General features: G+C 38.2%; 1 protein-coding gene across 3 annotated transcripts; it reads right to left on the reverse strand.

Annotated features, from left to right (window-relative positions):
* Positions 1-1,843: 1,843 nt before the first annotated feature.
* On the reverse strand, positions 1,844-22,578 carry SLC16A5 (solute carrier family 16 member 5). 3 transcript variants are annotated; one of them, XM_058169518.1, is made up of 6 exons: positions 22,440-22,578; positions 18,012-18,355; positions 15,554-15,804; positions 8,936-9,079; positions 7,315-8,160; positions 1,844-5,262 (listed from the first exon to the last, which is right to left on the reverse strand). In XM_058169518.1, exons 2-6 carry the CDS (start codon positions 18,035-18,037, stop codon positions 5,021-5,023), a joined length of 1,509 nt encoding a protein of 502 aa, XP_058025501.1. In that variant the 5' UTR covers positions 18,038-18,355; positions 22,440-22,578; the 3' UTR covers positions 1,844-5,020. The 3 variants fall into 3 exon arrangements, with proteins under 3 accessions (XP_058025501.1, XP_058025503.1, XP_058025502.1); XM_058169520.1 differs by lacking the exon at positions 18,012-18,355 and having other exon boundaries at positions 22,440-22,570; XM_058169519.1 differs by lacking the exons at positions 18,012-18,355; positions 22,440-22,578 and adding an exon at positions 21,599-21,760.
* Positions 22,579-24,557: the final 1,979 nt, after the last annotated feature.

The following is a 24,557-nucleotide window of genomic DNA, read 5'->3' on the forward strand; positions in this document are numbered from 1 at the left end:
AGATAGACTCCTAGGAATTTATTGCGGCAAATGACAGCCTATTAACTTTTAGGCAGGTCATAAAAACAATGGAATGGAGTAAGTTGGGAACCCACATCCTGGATTGTGTTTATGGTCACTGAGGAACAATAGTTTTTATTTTATTTGCTATTATGTTGTTTTACTATTTTAATCTCTTTTCTGAAAGAATGGAATGCAGGCCCACTAGCATCCTTTGGTTTTGAACAGCATTTTACCACTAGATGTAAATAAATAAAACATCAATGTAAATGAAATAGACTGCTAAGTATTCAATGTATCATGTGTTCCAAATAGCATGCAAGTGTATTAATTACATTTGTATTGGTATTTTCATATTTCCAGTGGTCAAGACTTTAAATCTGGAGTGAGACAAAATTAAGACTGCAGGAGAAATGTCTATAATCATCCAGGTCATGGATGTCCCAAAGGTGCTTTTTCCAAAAGGCAACCGGACTTTCTTGGGTTTTTTTTCTTTGAAAACATTCTTTTCTTTGAAAATATTTTGATGAGAAGTGAAACATTTTCAAAGAAAAAACCAAGTAAGTCTGGTTGCCTTTTGGAAAAGAAGCACCTTTGGGACTGCAGGATTTGACTATGGAAAGCATTGAAATATTTACTGTGACCATGGAAAAATAGATAAATAATTAGGAATTTTCTTCTGAACTTCCTTGTTGAAAATTAAAGCATTATAGGACTGGCATAAATGTGTGTTATCTTCTGATGATTTTAAACTGTTGCTATAGCTTGCAAGTTGTTTACAGAATAAAAAATACTGGGTGACTTAGGAACAGATAAATAATCAGAATGTTTATTGTATCAGGTTTCTATGGAATAACTATAGGAACTTTTAGAATAACCAACTTTTGTGCCAAAGGAACAGTCATAAAGACAGGCTTAGTCTGGCAATTAAGTGGAGAGAGAAATTGATTAAATCCTCTTCCTCTGCAGACCAGCAACTTAAGAGATCAGGAGGAAGGTGGGTTTGGCACTCTACTCCTCAGCATAGAGTGACTCACATATTCTATTTGAAACTAATGTTTGTTCAGTCATTTAAGAAGTATTTTCTCTAAAAGCAATCTAACTGCTAATTAGGATTATGAAATAGCGATGAAAGATCAAGGTGCACACAAATAGCGTCTTGGAGGGGTTGTTCCTTGTTTTGCCAAGATTCCGTCCTGTATAATAAAATTAGTTGTGTTGTATTCTCTGGCTTAGGAATTGAATTAAAGCAGGGTATTTCTTTCTTCCAGCTTCCAAAGCCAGAAGAAACCGGTTCTTTTTTAGGACTGGGTGAGCAAATAGAAAAGACTTGCACAATGAGCTTGAGTGCTAAAAACAATGTGGTAAAGGCAGAAGTGGGGTATGGACAAAAAGGCTAATGATATTGCAAAATATAAGTAGGAATTTGTAAATTAATGCAAAGCTCTGCATAATGTTTCTGGGATAGTATTCCAACTAGTTATACAATGGTTCTAAGGGAAAGACGTATTTCTGAAAGGCAAAATTTGGCCTTAGGTATCATCTTCCAACTCTCAGTTTTAATTTATTGAATAACTTAATTAAGAATGCCATGGGACCATCAGTGAAGAAAATAAAGAGCCCATTTTTGACAGGATAAAATAACATATGATTGACAAGTAAGGAAATACAAAAGTCTTACAAGGGTTTTGGACTAATTCCAGTAAAAGCTGTATCTTACCAGCATGTGCATTCCAAGAACATGATTATCAACTTTTGTTTGAAATTTCAGTAGAAAATAAACAATAGACAATCACCACTATATCTTAATGATTATATGCAAAACTAAAACAGTCTTCAAAAATCTTTATGCAGAGAGGCTTTATTCAAAAAGAATAGAAAAAGCAGACTTGGACCCTTTTCAAATCATGTATTCAGAAAAAAGTAATAACAAGATGACTCTTAATCCTGAAACAAGCACAGTGGCTCTTTGTCTTCTTTTAAAAGCTTCTCTACTGATACACTTTAGTGCTTCCACGTTTGCAAGTATTACTAAGTGCATTTGACTTACACAGATATTTGAAAGGCTTCCCATAAAATTTCCAGTAAATAATGCAGTTATCTAGTAATAAACTGACCACAATCCAGAAACTAAGGCATTGCAAATTATTTTAAGACAGAAGTCTATCTAGGTATCATTTTTCTGTTTCAAAACCATCTAACCAACCTTCCTATCAAATAACTTATAATTTTCAAAAAAAGGTTCCATTCAGTGGCCGAGGAGTATTTAATATCGAATAAATGTTATTTTATTCTTGCATTAGAACTTTGTGGTATTTATATTTGTATAATGCAAGAAATCTAAGAATGTAAACTAAAGTTTACCCAGTGTAATTTTCTCTTTCCACTACACTAGCCAGTCAGATGACTCCAAGACATCTTAAAAAGTAGGGCCGGCATGCAATGGCCGTCTTTTCCACTCCGTTGGGTTTGAGAGCCTTCTCCGAATCAATCAGGAAGTTTGCGGGCTCCCTGAGATCAGCAGGGTGCGCTCTCTTCATTCCTCATCCCTTCAAGCCGATTCATGGTCCAAAAGGACCGCCCGGCAGCTTGGATATCAGCGCTGTTCCCGGAGCTCCCAAGGGACGGGTCATCTTGCCATGACGCTAGCCACGCCCTTTCCAATAGGTCAAAGTATTCTTCATAACTTGTCACCCTCTAACCTTGGTAGCAGGCTTTTAATAACTGAAATGCAAGATTGAAAATACCAGTACATTTTGTTTATCCTATGCAGATAGATTTTCCTCCGCTTTCTACTCTGTATACACTATGTTCACAGAGATTCACATACACAAGATTATTTTCATTGTATCATGCTAAAAAAAAAACCACATCCAGACTTTAGAAGTTTGGAGGCTTGACTTTCAGAGTAGGGTTTTTCCGAACCATGTCGGTGGACATGCCATCTGCGTGTTCAACTTCACTCATACAATTCTAGAAAATTCCTTTTCCCCTTCTCCCCCCCACCCCCCAGTTATTCAAAGCAGAAAATAATCTTGGGCTAATTTTAACACTTCTGGACATCAATATGCTTTGGGCCAATCCTGCATTCTTGTCATTTCAATTCATATAAATCAGGGGTGGTATTCACTTATCTTTGCTACTGGTTTGCAAATGTGAGTGTGCACACTCGCTATGCTCACGCGCACCTCCTCCACACATGCAGAGAGCCTTTTCAGCATGCACAGAGCCTTCTGCGCATGTGCAGAGGGTCAAAAATCGGACGTGATGATGTCCGGGAAGGTGGGAGGAGCTTCCCACCACCAGCACTACCAGATCGCACAATCCAGATAGAGCCGGCTGAATTTCACCACTGATATAGATTAAAATCAACTTTTAGGTTGATCATTAGTGCTGCGACTTCCTTCTTATTTCATTTCAACATCTGCTCTTTTAAATCTATATGTTGTAAAGTGCTTGAGTTTCTAGCCAATATTTTCTTTCATTAAAAACCAGTATGGACTTCAGAAGACTTAACTAAGATGAATGTTTACAGAGAGGTTAGAAATGGAAGAGTAGAATATGAAATGAAAATCTGAACTGTCAAAAGCAAGTAAGCTAGCCTGGGTTGAAACATACTCATGTTCCAATATAAATACTGCTGTGTTTTTAAAAAATAGACGAAGGAAATCATGTTCAGAGTAAAACAGAAACAAAGAGAAATACCAACCTCTTAACTGTATAGTTTTCTTGAGAATTCCAATCCAGAACAGAGATGGTCTTTATTTCGACCTATTGCCTGAGAGAAGCAGCATTTCTAAAACCTAATTTCCTTTAAACCTACAAGATTATCTTTTTGCTGCTTTACATATCTTTATGTATGTAAAGATTTGGCTCTACAGAAACCATGGAAGCCTACTATATCCCAGCAAAGACAAGAACAAAGATGACTTTCTGTACCATACTGACATTTTGAAAGTGATAGGATCTAGTGGTCCCCCAAAAATAAGATGTCCACCTCACTGTATGGTCATGACTTAGCACTTAAGACTTACATACCATTTCATAATGTTTTTCAGATGTCTCTAAGCAGTTTACAGAGTCAGCATATTGCCCCCAACAATCAGAATCCTCATTTTACTGACCTTGGAAGGATGGAAGGCTATGTCAACCTTGAGACAATAAGAATCAAACTGCTGGCAGTCAGCAGAATTAGCCTGCAATACTGCATTCTAACCACTTTGCCACCACAGCTCTAGAAAGTGTCATGACACTTTCTTTGCAGCAACATATATTCGAAGAGGAAGAAAAATGTAAGACACTATTGGTTACTGCATAGGCACTTTGGAGCTGTCCACTTTTAACTTGCAGTTTCAGTATTGAAACTTTATTGTCTCCATAAAAGGCCTCGAAATGCAGAAAATATTCACTTTGGTTACAGCAGTGCATATAATTCCACTCAGGTTGCTTTAAGTGGCATGATACATTCCTCTAGAAAATGCCCTCAAATTATAAAACAGGGATGAACACTTCTGCTTAACATTCAAGAAACTAGCAGTAGAGATCAATAAATAAGAATTCTGCACTCATACTGGGAAAGAAGTCCACCAGTTGACTTCAATATAAGCTTAACTGCTACCAATAGACTTCTCCAAAACCAAAAGTCCCGTATAAGCAATATTATGCTCAGTTTGCTTGTTTTAGAAAACAAGATAATTAATAACCGAAAAGATGAATGTCCTGTTTTTACTAAGAGTCTGTAAGAAAACCTGATAACAGTAATTTGTTATGCTTCAAGTAATAGCAGATGTTGTCATAAGACTTGCATCCTGTACATTTTGTTTAAAGTGCTCCTTAGTGCTTGGGTGTCTTCCTATCTGGATAATTTCTCTAGAAATCTGAACCAAACCCAGTTGAGTCGACCATTGTATCAGGAAGGAAGGAAGCGAGCATAAAAAAGAGGCACTTCTCTTCGTGTGACGTCCCTTCCCCTGGCTTTTGCATTTTTGCATAATACAACATTCTTTCAGCTCCTTTGCATTCAGATGCTCGTTATATAGATTACTTCAGGAGGACTGTTTTTCACAGGCACAGATTCAGTTGGCACTTCTGTGTATTTTCCTCTGGAGGGATCTTCAGGGGATGGCTTATTAGTTTCTTTCAATTTGTTTTTTGCTTCCAATACACAAAAGCTAATACCCATGAACAGAGCAGCTGACACCATGAAGAAGCTGGAAGCATAGAAGACATAACTAAAGTGTCCTGTAAGATCCACAAGAAGACCTGAAAAAGAAAAGATACATGACTATAAAAAACATACACTACATTTGGCGATCAAATGCAGAATCAGGATATCTTAAATATTCAGCCACCAATGGATCAATACGTAAAATAGTCTATGAAGTCTGGTCTAGAGCTAGCCCAACCCATGAAGTGAGTAACAGGTTTCCTACGTTTGGCAGAGGAGCATCAATAAAGATAAACTCAATATAACTGTTGACCTAGAATCATTGTGATTCTGATTACCTTTGCTTTCCCCTACTTTCACATTCTTTTTGCCATCTAACTCTTGTATTGTCAGTATTAACTGATAGTATATGAAGCTGCAGTTGCCACCTAGATTTATCCTGAGCTGTTCAATTATTCTGTGTCCCATTTAAACAAACAAGAAATGTCCATTTAATCAATGCAACTTATTAACTGTCTGTGGTAAATATACTGGTAATTCTTCAACAACATTCCACAACAATCCATTTCTCACAATCTGTTATAACAGAAAATAAGAGCTGCTGCTTATCTAAAGTAGTTTCTAGATCCCTTCAGATGTTTGTCTGTTCCTTGCAGGTTCCCATCATTTTCAGTATATTTTAATACAAAGCATACAGTATCATCATTTGCTAATTATACAGTATATTTTAATACAAAGCATATATTCAGTATATTTTAATACAAAGCATACAGTATCATCATTTGCTAATTATACAGGAAAACCATGTTTTTCATTTTAAGAACGAAAAAAATGGTTTACAGCATATGAATTTAACATGCTGCTTTTCCAACTTTTTCAGATATTGAAATTGCCTGGATATCAGAAAAAGTGTTTCTCAGCATCCACTAGTACACTATAAGGAATATCAAAATCTTTTCCGTGGTCGTGCTACATCTTCATAGTGGGTGTCAGTCTGCTGAATGTATGGATTGGAGGGATTTGAAATGGCTAATGTTGCAGCTACGGTCTGGCTTCTGGTCCTTGGTCGTGCTTCATGATGTAGCACGTCCACGAACACAAAGCCAAACAACAGCAATGCAGCTCACCAGCTCAAATCCCCCTGCAACTCAGACTAATCTGAGCACAACCAAGCCCCCACCCAAACAGGACACATTCCCAGCCAATCAGAACACTAAAAAAACCCCATCCAATCAGAGCACAGCCAAGCTCCCACCCAATCAGTTCAAACCCCCACTAGCAGTTAAAAAGGAAGAAACAGCTGCAATCACACATTGCTCCCAGAAGCACGAAGCTGAAGCCTGAAGATGACGAATGAGACTTCGTCGAAACGTCGCCAAGACACTTCCAATTTTACGCGGGAGAAAACCCGAATAACCAAAGACCTACATACAAACACCCGCAAAAACCTCAGAAAACAAATATATATATATATATATGCATCAAGTTTGACTTGATGTAAGGTGAAATATTAATTACTTATGCCTGCATTTTAGCTAAAATATTTCCTAATTTTTCAAAAAAGCAAGCAACTGAGAAAAGAAAACCAGCAAGGAGGGAATTTAACTTTTTTCTACCATGTCGGTCTGAGGCTTGTTTTCCTCACATTTATGCCAAACTTGGATCACTGTGGGATTTAGATTGTTTAGCAACACCTGAAAGATGAATAAGAGATTTACTGGACTAGAATTTGGCTATGGCAAGGGCTATGAAGAACAAGAAGATAGATAGCAGAGCTAAAAGCGAAAGAAGATAAAGACTAGATGTTCTATTAAGGAAACTTGTTTGCTAGTTGCTTGGTTGCTACTCCTATATAATCCCCCTTTTTATGCTGACTGCTGTAATCTTAAATCTCTAAAGCCTTAATACTTGCCATTTAAAGCTGTAGTAATCGTTCTGCAGAGAATTGTGCCACAAATGCTAAAAGGAGCATGGAACTAAGCAATATGGTGGCCTTCAATTTCATTGGATGAGTTCAAGTGGAGGCTAGATAGCCATCTGATTGATGGCACAAATGGCCTCTTAAGTGCTACAATACAGTGAATTCTGATTACATGCAAAATCTGTGCCAACAGTACCAATGGGGCCAATTCCTGTATACTTCTTACCTGCAAGAGGGGGTCCAATAAGAATGGTGATACTTTCCAAGATGGTGAAAAGACCCAAGGCACTAGAGAATCTGTCCATTTCCACTACGTCCATTAACACTTGGAAGAGAAGCGCACCGATGACACTCATGGAGACACTATAGACCAAGCAGTAGAGGACAAGAATACTATAGTCAGCTGAAATAGCACAGATGAGGTTGCTCAGGCCGTTGAACATTACAGCTGCACTAAAGAGGTAGATCCTCCTGCCAGTGAAGACACTAAGGCCTGAGACAAGGCCTGCCATTGGGCGCATAAATATGTTGGTGAATCCGATAATGGCAATTAGGAGGGCTGCTTTCTGTTCCTCCACTCCATTGAAGATGGCATAGGGCACCAAGTAAACGAGAGGCAGCACAAAACCCATCACCATCCAGGTAACTCCAAGGGTATAGATTTGATAGCCTTTGTTCTTGCAGAAGATATCAAAAGCTAAGTACTTCTTCAGGGTCTGGGAACACGCAGTAAATCTCGACTGACATTGTTCTTTATGATGCGAAGTGTGACCATTGGGCATTCCTCCAGCTGACTGTTCAGAACAAGATTTCAGTGAAAGGGCAGTCACCTTACCTGGGACTGGTCTCATCACAGCCCCACAAACGCAGCAGTTCAGCAACACTCCCCCAAAGATTAGAAATGAGTTTCTCCAGCCCATCTCATCAAGCAGGTTTTGGGAAAGTAGAGGCCACAGAGTCATGCCAAGAGAAACCCCAGTGGAAGCCAGGGCATTGGCTAATGCTCGCCGCTGTATAAAATAATAACCAAGTACGGTGACACTTGCTTGGAAGCTAAAAGATGATCCCAGGCCTTTAAATTAAAAAAGGGAAAAATATGAATCTGCAATGATAACATTTGTTTTATTCATTTCTGTGTATGTATGTTTATGATAATCAGAATTCACCTACCTTAAAGTATATTAAATTAATTATTTTGCATTTTAGAACAAAGGTGAGCTATGAACAATATTCTTAATCTACATTACTTAATATTAATTCCAGTAAGAATGTATCTGATTATTAAATTTCAAAGGTTTCTGAAACAATCTTACCCTATCTCCTATTAACACTACTACTTCTTTGATGACATTTGAAGTAGCAACCATGGATAATGTAATCACCACATTGCAGATAACTGAGATGAGTTATTTTTAATGTTACTGACATTACTGAAAATCTGAATCGGCATCCCAATATACACATCGAGTATCTATCAGCATTTGCAACTTGGATTCTTGTTACGCAGGAATATAAACTCTGAAAAGGAACCAAACAGGAAAGCATACAAACCATCCCATTGTACTTTTACCAGGGGTGAAATTCAGCAGATTCTGACAGCTTCTGGAGAACCAGTAGCAAAAATTTTGAGTAGTTCAGAGAACTGGCAAATACCACCTCTGGCTGGCCCCAGAATGGAGAATGGAGATTTTGCAATATCCTTCCCCCAGGAGTGGGGAGGGAATGGAGATTTTGCAGTATCCTTCCCCTGCCACGGCCACCAAGCCCCACCAATGCCCACCAAGCCACCCCCACAGAGCCGATAGTAAAAAAATTTGAATTCCACCACTGACTTTTACTATACTCACCAGTGATTAATCCGGCTGTTAGGTAAAGCTCGCTAAGTGAGTTGGAGAAAGCACTGGCAACCATGCCCACTCCACTGAGCAGGCCTCCCACCATGACTGTTATCCTGCAGCCAAATCGCTCCACCAAAATGCTACAAAGAGGACCTGAGAAGGGAACATTTAAACAGAAATTTCAGATTCAATTTCAAAAAAGTATAGTGATCAACGTAGTCAAATAGTTACATTTGTTAGATTTATATCTTATGGGAATCTCATTTCAGTTTATCTCAACAATTATTACCTGGGGGTAGGCTGGGCTGAGGAAACATGACTAGTCAAGTTACCCAGTGAGTTTCCATAATGAAGGACAAGCACAAACATAGGACTTCCCTAGGCTCATTCAACAACTCCACATTATGTTCTGTGCTCCTCCCTGCACATTTGTTGTTTCTGCTGCTGCTGACATAGTCAAAGCTGCGTTACATGAAATAGAATTCTGAAGAAAGATAAAATAATCTTGTGTTTGGAAAAAAACCAAAAGTGTCTTATATAGAGTATTGGCATGTCTATTCTATGTTTAGCCTATCTGAATGTTAAGGGTGTTTGTGAATCTGAAGTTGAAAATGTGGCCACATGTAGAGAGGAAAGAAGAATGGTGTGGATGCCAGTTTCAGATAAAGTTCAGAAGACAAATTGGATGATTCCCATGTTTTTTAAAAAGCAAGATGTCAGCTTTGGAAGCCATATTAGACCAGAAGCTTCCACGCTGCCACCTTCTTGTGTGTAGGAAAGTAGGAGGGGGGATTTAGTAGAGGGAATGTAATTAGACAAAATAGCATTCTTCCTTTCTCTCAAGGGCAGGATAATCCTGCATCTGGAGAAGGAATGGTTGGAGTGATGTCTCAAAATGGATGGACGGATGGTGATTGGACCATGTGATGGACTGATGAGTCAGTGGCTGGTTTGGGGGATTTTGATGTACTGAGGGAAAACCCAGAACTCTCAGATTCGGCTTTTCCCAGATGTGCCAGTATACCTACTCTAATAAATGGAACTTTGAGAGAATCCTTGCCTCCAGTTTTTAATTGGAGTTGGGTTTTTCTGGGATGCTGACACAAGAAATAATCTGAAAACATGAAATGGGATCTGAATATATCAATCTGAATATATTGTGCCAAATAAGGAACAAGATCGGTATAATTGACATAAAACACTTGAGATGAAGTAGGAAAATAATTTGAATAAAGACATTTTCTTTAACAAGAATATAAAATTAAGAGAAATGTGATCCTGAGATGGAAGAAAGAAGTGATGAACAGTAATTTGCTGTAGAGAAATTCTTACTACTAATATTTATTACCAAGTAATTGTTTTTCTTCTGTCCAATTTTGTCTAATTCTTAGAAAGTGCCTGGGTAAGGCACTACAGTTTTTTCTTGCCAAGGTTTTTCCAAAAGTGCTTTGCCATTGTGTCTTTCCTAGGACTGAGAGAGAGTGACTGGCCTAAAATCATCCAACCAGCTTTTTTTGCCTAAGGCAGGACTAGAAGTCACCATCTCTCAGTTGGTGCCTTAACCACTACTCCAAACTGGTTCTCTAATGAGTAATTTATTATTAATATAATCAAGCTATGAACTATCTAGGCACATATCTACAGCAGCATAAAAAGGCATCAGAGTTAATTTTTTACCTATTCCAAGGATACATTCCCCCCCCCCCCAGAAATGTACTTTAATTATATCCAGTTTTCATTCTGTGTATGATTGTCTTAGGAATTACCATCAGACATTAGGAGGAGTGAATGGGAAATGAAATGTCATCATAATTTGTAATAGGCTGAAATGAATCCTTTTTGTACCCAAAAAGAACAAGGTGTCTCTTGAAAAAGAACTACCATTCCACCCGGAGATCATAACGGCATGACAGCTAAGGCCACCTGACATCTTAGTAGCTGCTAGTGCAAGAGGGTATGATAGTAGAGCCTGACCTGTTTTCCCTAAGCAGACATCTTGGATTTTCTCTGTTTCATCAGACAATGCTATACTTGAGTTACTATTCTGTGGAAAGGGTAGAATTTTGTGCATCTGAAGCTTCAGACTTGCTCTCTGCTTTAAATCTGCATTTTCTCGGGGACATTCTCAGGGCAACCAATTTTTACTTTAGAAATCTTGGCGGGCATAACTGCCTATTACAGGGAGGGGCAAGATGGCAGCCATAAGCATGAAAGACACCCTGGTAAGCTTTGAAATTTAGATGAAAGGCCCAAGACCTCAGAAGTTCAAATCTTTTTGTTTTCCTGTTGGATCAGATTGGAGACAGCAACAAATGCCCTATACTTGGAAAGTTCCTGGAATGGACAAAAATTGTTTCCTTTCATGAATATGTGTTTCTTAAAGATATGTGAGCTCTCCTAAACAAATGATGGGAACTTTTAATAGGTGCAAATCTCAAACGTCCTCCTCATTTACAGTGCTACAGGTAGACTTGCTTTGAAGAAAACTGGGCCAGATTATATTTTTCATGAGGTGGAGTTAGATGTGGTCATACAGTGTAGAAGTTTCTGTCATTCCCCATGTCCTTTCTATCCTGTCACTCTCATACATTTGTCAACTCAGTTGTAGGCCTTACTTGGAGCAAATCAAGGTCCACCCGCTTCTTCTTGTGTCTCCTTGAGAATAACGTGATGGTAAATTTCCATATTTACTCATATTACTTAATCAGTAGTGTGGTTGTTTAATTCAGCCCAAGGTGATACCCTGGCTCCTTTCCCCTATTTTCAGATTGTTTACAGAGTGAACATCAGTAAAGCCTAATATCAATACCTGGGAAGATACTGGAAAAAATTATCAAAAAACACATCTGTGAACATCTAGAAACAAATAAAGTTATGACTAGTAGCCAGCACAAGTTTGTTAAAAACAGATCACGCCAAACCAATTTATTTCATTTTTTGATAAAGTGATTAAATTAGTGGGCAAGTGAAATGCTGTGGACATAGTATACTTAGACTTCAGCAAGGCATTCAACAAAGTAGACCACAACCTACTTCTTGGTAAACTAGAAAAATGTGGGATAGACAGCATCACTACAGATGGATTTGTAACTGGCTGACAAACAATACTCAATGAGTGATCCTTAATGTAATCTTACATCTACATGATGGGAAGTAAGCAGTGGGGTACCACAAGGTTCCATCTTCGGCCCAGTATTCTTCAATATCTTTATAAATGACTTAGATGAGGGAATAGAAGGATAACTAATCAAATCTGCATATGACAGTAAACTGGCAGGAATAGCCAACACCCCGGAAGACAAGCTCAGGATCCAAAAAGATCTTGACAGGTTTGAACAATAAACCCTATCCAACAACATGAAATTTAATGTGGAGAAAAGTAAGGTTTTATACCTAGGCAGGATTACCTGTACACCCCATTCAGTAATTTAAGCTACCACAAATATTAATGTTTGAATATTATTTATAGATCAAGAATATATAAATTAAAGGGGCAAATTCATCAAGAATACTTCCTGGTAGTGAGCAATGTTAATGGAAACAGCTCACATTATACTATTAAAAGTCCTAGCAATTGTTTAATAATGATATAATACATGCATTATATAAGAGCAAGCAAAGGCTATTATAGGTTAATTGGCAAAAGAAATCATTACCAAATGAAATATTTCACTAATTTTCCCAACTGAGTAGAGAACATAATCCTTTCCTTGTCAGCATAACAACACCAGTGATTAAAGATCTGACGCAATATTATTATCACAGGCCCACTTATAAAAGAGATAATAATCCAATGTTCCTGCTACCTGATGGAATAAGAAGCTAATGAAATCTTGCAGGTGTGCAAAATACACTATTAAACTATTCAGGGCCCAACCAGCTTTTCAGACATTTATAAGCCTAATAGGCATAGCTCCTAGATAGAACATTCATAAGCACTAACATTTTATTTTTAAATGTCTTATTTTATTTTATTTTAATTTCTTTGATTGCTGTGAGCCACCTACAGTCATTGAGAGTTGGGTGGCAAACAGGTAATAATTCTGCGACGATATCTTTATCATCAACAAACAAGAACATCTGCCTATCCCAGGTTCTTGGAAGAACTCAATAGGTGGATAAAAATGCCAAATCTAGTCTAAATGTTTGGATGATTATGTGACCGGCCATAAAAACATCTAGTTGAATGTGCAATCAACCCTAATAATAATTACAATAATAACAAGCTACAAGCAAGAACTTCAGCTGACCATCCATATTCTAACAAGTCTACTTCTTTTCTGAGGGGCGCAAATATGCATCTCCCTGGGTTCCACTTCCAACCCATTGATGGACAGGGAATCCATTCTGATGCAGCTAAATTCTTTTTCTTACCTTTCTCTATCCTGTCTTCTCACTAATTTTGTTGCTACCACTACCACTGCCTGCCTGAGACAATGGTCATTTTTTTCCAACTATACACTCTCAATAAAAATGCAATCCTTCATTTTTTAAAAGTTAACATGCTTATCCGATATGTTTTTTTCTTTTCTTGAGTTATTTTAAATATTTTTTCAGTGTTTGCAATATAAAGCTAGATCTATAGAACAATGATGTCTATGGTCTATTCATAATCTGCTCAGTGGTCCTGTGGGGAGGGAAATGAATATTTTCCAACTTATGAGTTAAGTTTTACATTGACCCACTTTGAGATAATAATGTAGGGTCTTTTCCTCAATTTGTCTTAATGTTTTCTCCTCAGCAATCTTAAAAGAATATATTTCATAATTTGGAAGATGGGATCTGCCTTTGGGGCACAGGGGATATTCTGCTGTACTACCATTTATTGTATTGCTCATTCTGTTAAGGTATTTATATCACTCATAGAACTTTGTTTTTGACTAATAAACAAATAAGATGTATCTTATTGCCAGGTAAATATTACTCTTAAGGCTCAACCACATATCCTGCTTGCCGCAGCACAAGGATATCACACTAACTAACACAGAGGACTTTCTTCGTAACATTACGTCCATCTCATTGTTAGCCAACTGCTGAGGCAGTCTGGACTCATTTCAGATGTTTGGAAATGCAAGTAGTGTTTTCCCCATTATTCTGACACAAAAGTCCCCATGAGCACAATCTAAGATGCTTAGAAGAGCCCTGGAATAATGTAGTGAACCTTGGTTCTGTTTAACTAGCCCACTAGATATACTGTGACACAATAGCAGAGCACAGTGCTGTTCCGAGTGCACATTAAAGGCAGGCTATGGGAACCACACAGACTAAATTGATATGATTTTTCTCCCATCTCTAACATACGAGAATAATTCAGCAAAATGGTTGTATGGATGAACCCTCAATGTGGTGCAATTTTATGATGCAGCTGGTTGAGTGCATCAACTGAATCTTTAAGAATTGGTTTAGTAATTCTATCTCTTGAGTTTTATCTGGATCTTGCCAATGGATTTTTGTGTCAATGTTTTTTTTTCCCCTTGGTTTGTTTCCTATTCTGAATTGGCCAATGATTGTAGCAAATATTTGTCTAATAGAAAAAAAAGGCTCAGATAGTTTTAGTTGGCTTAATACTTTCCTCTTTAACTCAACGGCGTGTGAAGGGTAGTGTCCATTGACTGACATTCTAGTACTTCTCTCACAGGCTCAGAGCACAGAGTGGTCTTGAAAAGAAAGCCAATACATATATTTTGTTTAAAACAACTTTAAGTATGTACGTGAGAAAGGGATATGACTGAGTATATGTGAATGTTCAGCCACTTTCTTCTTTTTAGGGCTGAGATCACATGAGGTGAGTGACCCAAAGTCACCTAGCTGATTTTGTATCTAAGATGGGAAGTAGAGTTCACAATGTAATTTCTGATGCGTTAATCTCTATACCAAACTGTCTCTCAATAATATGATAAAATATGCACATATAAATTCAATATGGACTCTTCATTCTCAGCTTTCTGGGCTAACCTTACTTGAAAAAGCAGCAATTAAAAAAATTAAGCAATTAAAATTAATATCAGCCTTCTGATATTACTTGAATAAGCAGCAAATAAAATAGCAATTAAAATCAATTTTGGTTTAAATTAAGCGATTAAAAAGAACCAATATGGACTAATAGTTATAGCACCAGGAATCTGCGAGTTCTAAGCCCATTCTAGGCATGAAAGCTGGCTGGGGGACTTTGAGCCAGGCACTTTCTCAGTCCAATCCACCCCATAGGATTCTTGCTGGGAATATAGGAGGAGGAAAGAGTATTAGGTATGCCTCCCACCTTGAGTTGTTTATAAAAATAATAAAGACAGGGCAAACATAGTTACATAGACAGCTAGACAGCCAGCCAGCCAGCTATATGGAACTCAGTCAGAACCCACAATCTATTGATTGTTCATGATATTATAGATGTCACATAGAAAGTGGGTTTGGGGGGAAGAGGAAGATCCTGTTAGAGATTAGGAAGGAAGATTTATTTTTGTGTCTAGAAGTAGAACCATATAGCAAAGCTTGAAGAGAAAACATACCTTTGGTAGATCTCTTTGGTAGAACATTATCTGCTAGTTAGCAATTGATCTTGTGCTCTTTTCATGGGACCTCGATATGACATTTAAGAAGAAAGTTAATCAATAAAAACAAAATACTCACCACCTGCATGGAGGACAGCTGCCATGATGGAGGGGAACCATGATGTCGCACTATTGGTAGCGTGGAAATCACGCTGCAGATCCTTGAAGAAGACTCCAATGCTTGAAGGAAGACCCAGTGTTAGACCTTGAACCAGCACTGTGGCTACTAAGACCATCCAAGCCCATCCTCGATCCTGGTCTTTGATGCTTCTCCTAGGGGATGCTTCTCCTTCTTGGAGCATCTTTACAAAGTGTCTTTTCATAGAATACCTAATTGGAAAACAGCAGGCAAATGAGGAGATGAACCAAAATCGGATCAGTGCTAAGGTGACAGCAGTGGAGCTACTGAACTACAGTTCATGCAGAAAGTAGTTCATTTCAGTTTTAATAGAGAGCTTCCCAGTCACAATCTCTCGGAATCACACCAGCTCATTTTATTTTGTATGTTTTGTTTTATGTCACAAGATTGTAAACGGCTGTAGGTAATGGGTTAGGCACACCTCCAGTGGCAAGTACTCGGTTCTCATTGATTTTACCTTTCACCTGTTTTTGGCCCATGGGTCAAAATGAGTTTCCTCATTGTCTCAACTGAATATCATAAATGTTTTGTGTCAGGAAAAGGCAAAGTTTGTAAATCTCAATTATTTGTTTTTCACAACCAGTCTTGTAACAAATGCTCTTCCACAATTTCTGCTTCTCTTGAGTGCAATGTTAGGTGTTTGGGCAGCAGGCTTTAAATTTCACATGCCTTCTATTATGCCACTTCATTGTCTCAACTGAGTGTCATAAATGTTTTGTGTCAGAAAGAGGCAAATTTTGTAAATCTCAATTGTTTTTCACAACTAGCCTTGCAGTGAATGTTCTTGCACAAGTTCTGCTGCTCCTGGGTATAATGTTAGGTGTTTGGATAGCAGGCTTTAAATTTCACGTCCCTTCTATTATGCCATTTCCCTGCCTCACCGAGTATCGTAAATGGTTTGTGTCAGGAAGAGGCAATGTTTGTAAATATGTGTTTTTCACAACCAGACTTGCAATGAATGCTCTTGCAACAAGTTCTGCTGCTTTTGGATGTAATTTCAGGTATTTGGATAGCAGGACTTAAATTTCAAATCCCTTCCACTATGCCATTATGCATTTTAAGGATATATTCACACGTGTATCCATTAACATCCCCTCCATCAAATATCTGTAATGGTTCAAAAGTGTTATTGATACCTTCTATTGCCTATCTATTTAAAAAGTATAAGAAAATCCCCCTTCCCAATGTTTTTGGGTGTTACTTGTGAAGATATCTAAAGAGAAACTTAAGATCTCATAAAGGGCACATGTAATTTGTCAGGCTACAGGAGTTCATAAGAGCAAGGCACCATATGTTTATTTTATGTGCAATAGAGACACAGAAATAATTTGCTTGAATAAATAAAACATATTTATTCTGCAGGGAGAAATATGTAGGGCGATCATTTTAGCCAGCCACCAATAACCAAGAAAAGCAAATATACATATTGTCAGGAACAGGATCTATTGGTGTGCTTCAGAGATGGTATTCAGCAGTTTCTGACCAGTTCTGGAGAACTAGTGGCGGAAATTTTGAGTAGTTCGGAGAACCGGTAAATACAACCTCTGACTGGCCCCGCCCCCATCTATTCTCTGCCTCCCAAATCCCAGCTGATTGGAAGGAAATGGGGATTTTGCAGTAACCTTCCCCTGGATTAGGGAGGGAATGGAGATTTTACAGTATCCTTCGTCTGCCACGCCCATCGAGCCATACCACGCCCCCCAAGCCTCGCCCAGAGAACCGGTAGTAAAAAAACTTGAATCCCACCACTGATGTGCTTGAAAAATACCATGTGCCTTTTCCTTAAGAAGAAAATCACCAGGAAATACTTCACAGTTTCGAGGACAATATCAGTATTCCTTCCTCCAATTCCTCCTTCAAGCAAGATAAATTAGCCTATACAGCTTTCTTGTAGACATTTCTTTATTTTGTAATTTATTTAATTAAGGGCTTTATAAAATCCTACTTTTCAGGATAGGAATCAAGTTTTTTTAAACAGTCTCTGCCCACAAACTTGCTACTTTAAAAATCTGACATGAGAGAGAGAGAGAGTGAGAGTGAGAGAGAAAGTGAGAGAGAGAGAGAGAAACAGTGAAGATTAGCAAACTTTAATATTCTTTCTTAGAAAGAACTGAATAATTAATTAAATAAGTATTCTTATATAATCAAGCTTCATACAGGGAATGGAAAGTTAGATGGAGGCTAGCTTGGAATTAAACAGGGGTGATGTGACTCTACTCCCATTCCCAAGTCTCTCTCATGCAAATGCCATTGCCACCAGGCCAATTGAGGCGGAATCCACAAGGCCTCTTCTGTTAGGCAACTAGAGTTAAATGGGGGACCTGCTGGCAGCAGTCTGTTTTCAAATCCATGAATCCTATCAAAAGCACTAGTAGTACATGTGTCTCTTTTGACTAACCTTCTGGATCTGGAAGAGAATGCCATTAGTAAAGACTGTGCTGATCTTTTCTTTGTACTTTGGCATAAAATCCCATACCAAATTTGCTCCTTGAAATATATGTTCCATTTTGCTGCATAACCTTTGTTCAGGTTAATGCTGAGCAAAGAATTTGTAGCTGCAGGATCCAGGTTTCCATATGAGGACCAAAAGCAATTCTTTTGAATTTGTACATGTCCAACAAATCACTTTCCATTCCAGATTCATTGAGTAAATTGATTGGAGAACATGTGTTATGGGCTCTTCATGAAATGTATTACTGCAATTGGTTTCTTAGGTAACCTTTGTAATCACAATCTAGAATTCTAGACAGAATGGAGGAATCACAGGACAATCTCATTATTACAAGAATGGATTGTAATGGCAATAGGGTTACTATAGCACTACCAATACTATGGTCATACTTAATACATTGATCCTAAATCATTATTTTAGAATTATCCTAAATACATGCAAAAATACACATGCAAAATTAGTGATCTACAATTTTACAATACATTGACAGGAAGATTAGTATACTGTATGTCGTTTTTGATTTAAATAGTTTATTTGAGAAATACTCAGATGTTTCTACTTGGAAACCACTTTTGGAGTTTGTGCTTGAGGTGGAAAAAAATGAAACTTTGATTTTGCGTTTTGCTGATTAGATAAGTTTGTTGTTGTTAGAGATATGATCAGTATATATTGTTATATAAAAGTAAAACTTGTACATTATCTTATTCTAAAGATTGCCAAAAGGAGTCAGCAGTCAATGCTTTTTTTCTTCTTCCCCTAAATTTTTTCCTCTTCCCCTTTGCCTTCCTTATTTTTCCATTATTTCCTTTTCTGTATTTTATATTTTGATAAACTAATAAAAATATAACATAAAACAATCTGTTTTATTAATGGGAAAGAAAAACTATTTCCTTTGGATTATAATCTAGCACTTGCTCACAGACAACGTTCAAAATAAACCACTAGCAAAAGCAGTAAGTAACTGGCATAAGAACTTAATCCAGATTGTATAACCAAGCTCAAGATACTGCCCTTTAGTCATGCACGCAGTCTCCAAACTTCTTTTTTATACAGCTCGGAGCCCAGATTGGATTGGATCCCCCCCCCCAAATCCCATAAAGTATACTAAGTCTTTATACAGATTTATTTTAGGAGCTGAGCAGAATTGCCCTTGATTAGTATTTCTAAGTCTGACAGAAGAAAATACAAAAGGCAAACTCCATCCATTACACAAAATTGCATGGATACAATCAGCAAGAATGGAATTCGTCTCCCCCACCCAATCCCAAAATGATTCTTATACATAGATGTGGGATAATTATCACATTGCCTAGCCACCTATGGCTGCTCAATATATTTGAAGTTTGTCACAAGAAGGTTGCCTGTTCTGTTCGGCATTTTTTGGTTAAGCAGAATCAATGACTAAGCAGACATTTATCTGACATCAGGAAAGGCATTATTAAGAAATCAGTTGAGGAACACATCCTTCTCTATGCCAGGACATACTGTGATCAAACTTCAAGCGTCCATTCATGATCAATTTTCAAAGGAAAGTTGAGCAATAAGCCACCAAATTAATTGGAAAACATTACTCATGACTCTGGCATCTTGAACAGGGATATTTCTTAAACCTCCTTATATATATTCATTAGCTCACTGCCCCCAGCACATTTTTACTATCAGCAGCAAGTGTTTTATGAATGGCCTTGTAAATAACACTTCTTGCATCTTATCACTTCTTAATCAACCCACCTGCAACTACACACCCACACATTTCATGCTCAGGCTTATATTTCTGGCTGCTAATGTAATGAATAAAGTAATAAAAGATTTTTAAAAAGGAACTGTGATCCAAGGGCTTCAGAATTCACTTGTCATGGCTAAAGCAGGGGTGGCCCTTCAGTGAAACAGCTGCTCCAACTACTGTACTAATCCAGTACAAATAGAACTGGGGCCCTTCACTCCCACCTGCAGCCACCTCGGTTTATTACCTCAGGAACTGATTCATTGGGCCTAGAGAGGCATGTTATGCTGAAGGTGTCTGTGGCATTTTGCCTGCACAGGTAGCTGCTATGGCCACTGATACCATAGTTGGTGCTCCAAAGACTTCCTTTATAGGTCAGCTGGTAACATCTCTTGGGTCATCCCAGTAAGCTGCCTTACTTTCTTCTGCAGCAATTCTTTTAAAAGGCTACTGCCCTCTGCACATTTCTCTCTTCTTTATTTAGAGTTAGATTTTTCTTGCCCTGAGTAATTGTATATAACTAGAGTGAAGTTTTCTAAATACTGCAGTGAAAGAACCACCAGGGACTTCCTATGGTTAATATTAAAAAATTGCCCTTAAATAGCTAAGCAGAATTGTAACTGACTTCCATACTATTTAGAAACAGAGTGCATTTTCTGAATATGCATTTCACTATATCCTATCCATGTCACAACCCGTATCCAACTATTTAAAGGAGTATCATTTTGACATACGGTAGGCACTGATTTATTTCTAGCCTATCACAGCCTGTTCCCTTTGTCATAGGAGTAACTTTTATCACTTTATTTAGACAAACACATTTTTAAAAACAGTGCTACCATCCAATCTGGCTTCTTTTGTTATATTGTCATTAGTACATAAAACACAATTTAAATGAGTTTTTTGCAAGCACTCAACTTTATAATATTAATGTTTAAACTTTTGGATCGTGTTAATTCTATTATAGTAAAACAAAAAGAGAAAAGGTTTTTTTCACATTTGTAAAGTGGGTTATAGATGTATACAAGTATAATGCTATAACATATTAATTTAACTGATGTGTAATTGTTCCTTTAATATTTAAGAAAATGTAGTTTTAAATAGTACAAAAAGTTGCTGATAACCAAGAGAAAAACGTGATACCTACAAAGGGAAATATGCACAGAACAATGACAAATTTCTTTGTCTGACATTTTAAAAAGCTTCTTTTAAAAAGTCAGCATAATAGCACAAAAAGATTTAACTTTCTGGAGGCTATATTACTCCATTCTTTAAAAAGACCTTCCCACAGTAAAAAAAAAAAAGACAAAAATATGCTGGAAAAACAAATGAGGATTTTCAGAGAATTTCTTGAATGCATAAAATTGTGCAATAATTTTTCAATGATTTCACAAGTTTTCATTTGGAAGCACTTAGTATCTGAACATCCACTAGCCATCAATCCAGGAACTAATGCATTGTAATAGAAGAAATGCAACAAAATAGCTACAATGGAAAGACAACAGTTTAGAAAAAAGTGGACATGAAAGGGTTCCCCTCTAATTCCCCAAATCGAGTGTATAGTCAGATCTAACTATATAGCTCTACATCAGTTTCTAGAAACTTAACAAAAAAAACAAAAAACTGGCCAATACAGTCTGCCCTAGATCATACCCCTATAAGGCAGGGGTTTTCAATTTTTTTCAGGTTGTAAAACAGTTAAGGAAAAAATTCCCGGAACTAAAAAGAATTCCCATAACCCCTGATCCAGAAGCAAAGTTTTAGCCAGAAAATATTGACTGCATTTAAATGAATCCTCTCCCCCACCAACCGCAATTTTTCATGGAGCTCCATAAAGTTCTCCAAGGACTCTGGGACTCCAGGAAGGCAGTCTGAAACACCTCGCTACAAGGTACAATTTGATGACTTAATCAGTTTATGGGAGAATGCAGTATCAAGTGCACAGATCTTTCAACTACTCTCCCCATGATAGCATTTCGCAACTCAACTTTCCTCTCCAAAGAGCAGAACAGCGCTAGTTTCCTGTTGTTACAGAGATCTGTGTCGCCTTCGGCGTTCCGAAAATAAAATGGCAATCTTCACTCCTGTTTAGTCTGGATCTTTGTGCATTAGTTTTCAGAGCCCACCACGGGCCCATGACGAAAACAGGCCTCTCTCTGTTTTAGCGCCAAGGTGGGAGCCCTTCTCTCCAGAAAACACGGTCGGGGGGATGGGGGAGGTGAGGTTGATCTAATCACAATCTAATCCTATCTTGGGAATTCCCATCTCCGTCTTAAGCGATGGTTTTAGACAATCGGTCAACTTCCTGATTTCAGAGACTGATTAGGTTTCAGGCTGGGATCCAGGCAACAAGAGAGCGGGAGAAGCTGCTTTCCCGTGTGAAAACTGAACAAGCCCAAACAAACTTCGCTGCCTGCCCTTTGAGAAGAAAGAGAAAGCTGCTGTCCCAGACACGTGTTGTTGGATCCCTCCTCCCCATCCCCCAGTTGATTACACGCCGATGGCTCCACTGGTGGGGAACCGAAAAAGGAAAGAAAAGACCCGGGGTGAGATAGATCTTAGCTTTTAAGATTCCGCGTACCCACCCACTCCCAAAAAAATCTCGCGAAGTGACTCCGGCTCAGGATCCCAGCCGATCGACTGCCTCTTACCTGCTCAGCCCGGGCAAGGGGAGAAGCGCCCTCCCTGGCGGGGAGTCCCCCGGGCACTTTCCTTTCACTTCTCCCGCTCCTCTTCCCAGCGGGGCCGCCGCGTGAAAGAGCTTTTTAACTCTCGCCGCCGTGACTGCCGACGGCGGCAACGGCGGAGGAGGAGGAGAAGGAGGAGACTCGTGCTGGAGAGAGCATAGATTATCTCTGGTTTCTCGACCAACCCAAAGATGACAGAGGTCAATCGAGGAATCTCTGCCTGGCTCCCAAGGTGCCTTGTTTGCCGAAGGGTTGAAAACTCTTTCCCGAAGATCGCGTGATCAAAGAGCAAAGGTGCGCTTGGGCGACTTGATTTGGTTCTTTTCGGATCATGATCTAGCAGAGATCTGCTTTATTATTTCCAAGGTCTTGGTTTCTACTGAGGCGATTGGTATTACACGTTATTTTTCAGGCTCCAGGTGAGTCGACCTCTAAATGGATATGTTGGTTGTATTTTTCTTCCGAGCCTTCTGTCACTTTCGTTTAGGATGAAGTGATGAACTATTACTCATTCTCTAGTATCTTCACCAATAAAAGTTAGAAATGAGTCATCTAGAATCTTTTTTTTTTAATTGGAGAGAGTTGGGTTGTGCTTGAATTCACCTGTGCTTGAATTGATACAGCCCGTCTGGTGTTAGTTGTAAAAACTGAGAAAAAAACCACATTTTTGTTTTAATGTTTTCAGAGTTGAAGCCTGCAGTCACCTGTACTATCACTTCCTGGTAATCATAAACCAGAGATTAATAGCTTAATGTGGCTTCGAAGCTGCCTGATTCCAAATTGACTCTGGACTCTTAACTTCCCACCTCAAATGTTAAATGCAAGAACCAGGCCACCATTATAACAAGCCAAAAACCACCCACTGTATTTCACACCTAATGTCAAACGAGGCCTAAGACATTTCTTTTAATTAGTTGTCTACTTTTTTTTTACAGTGCCTTCTAAGGTTGAAGAACAGACCCCTGTACTTTTACAAAAGGAACTGCAACTACAGCCCTGATGATGTTGAATTGATAGCTTTGGGATTAGCTGATGTTTGTGTGTTGCTCCCAAACTTCCAGCTGTGGATTATATTCACAAACTGGGATAAATTCTTCATGTTTTATTATTTTAGCTAAGTATTTCCTTGATTGGGAATGCAGAGATTATTTTGCTGTGTGAATTCAAACTGGGAGGCCTGGGCCAGAAGTCTGATCAGCTTTCCAGCCTTGGCATGCAGTGGTACATGTTGCATGAGAAATGATCAGAGATAGACATGGCATCTTAGCTTTCCCACACGATGTAAAGCAGATTGTACTGCAAGCAGAAACAGATTATTTCCAAATATGAACATCTGGAAATTTCCTAGAAACTGGAAGCAGCATAGGTTCTATAAAAACTGGCCTTTATCCTTCAGTAAGAAAATGCTTTTGTAATCAATTTAATCAATCCAGAATAATTACTACCTCCTGTTTCTGACTGACAACGTGGCATAAAATTCCCCTCTTTAGCAGATCCTGAAAAGGTTTTACATTCGCTCCTTGTTTAGCATCTTCCTTTGATTAGCAACCATTTGCAAATATGACAGTAATAAATGGTGATTCAAAAAAATCAATCAATGGACACTTTTATGACCAAATTTCATGTGCTTGCAAGGCACACTGGAGTGAAAGTAATGTTGACATAGCTACAAGAGGACTTTATCTGAATGAAAAGGCCATAAACTATTGACCTTTCAATCTCTCTCTCTCATGTCACTTTCCCTTAGGATCATTTTGCTTAACAATCTGGTTGTTGGAATGGCGTGCAGTCATTAACTGAGAAGTGGATGTAAAATGTCTTATTTTAGCCACTGTGATTGTATAACTGTGTGTGTGTGCAAAATATGGTTAACATTAATTTGCACTAAGTGCCAGTGAATATTTTAAAAATTAAAGTGCACAGAGAAATAACATCAACAAGAAAGCAGTTTGGCAGATAACTGACAGGCAACACCTGCCACCTAGACCATATTAATGATTTGGCAAGGAAATTAATCCTTTTTTAAGGACCTTTTTAAAGCATCAAATATTATATCTTGCTAAATACAAAACGATTGATCCT

This window comes from Ahaetulla prasina, chromosome 2 (genome assembly GCF_028640845.1).
Source record: "Ahaetulla prasina isolate Xishuangbanna chromosome 2, ASM2864084v1, whole genome shotgun sequence".
NCBI classification, from domain to species: Eukaryota; Metazoa; Chordata; class Lepidosauria; order Squamata; family Colubridae; genus Ahaetulla; species Ahaetulla prasina.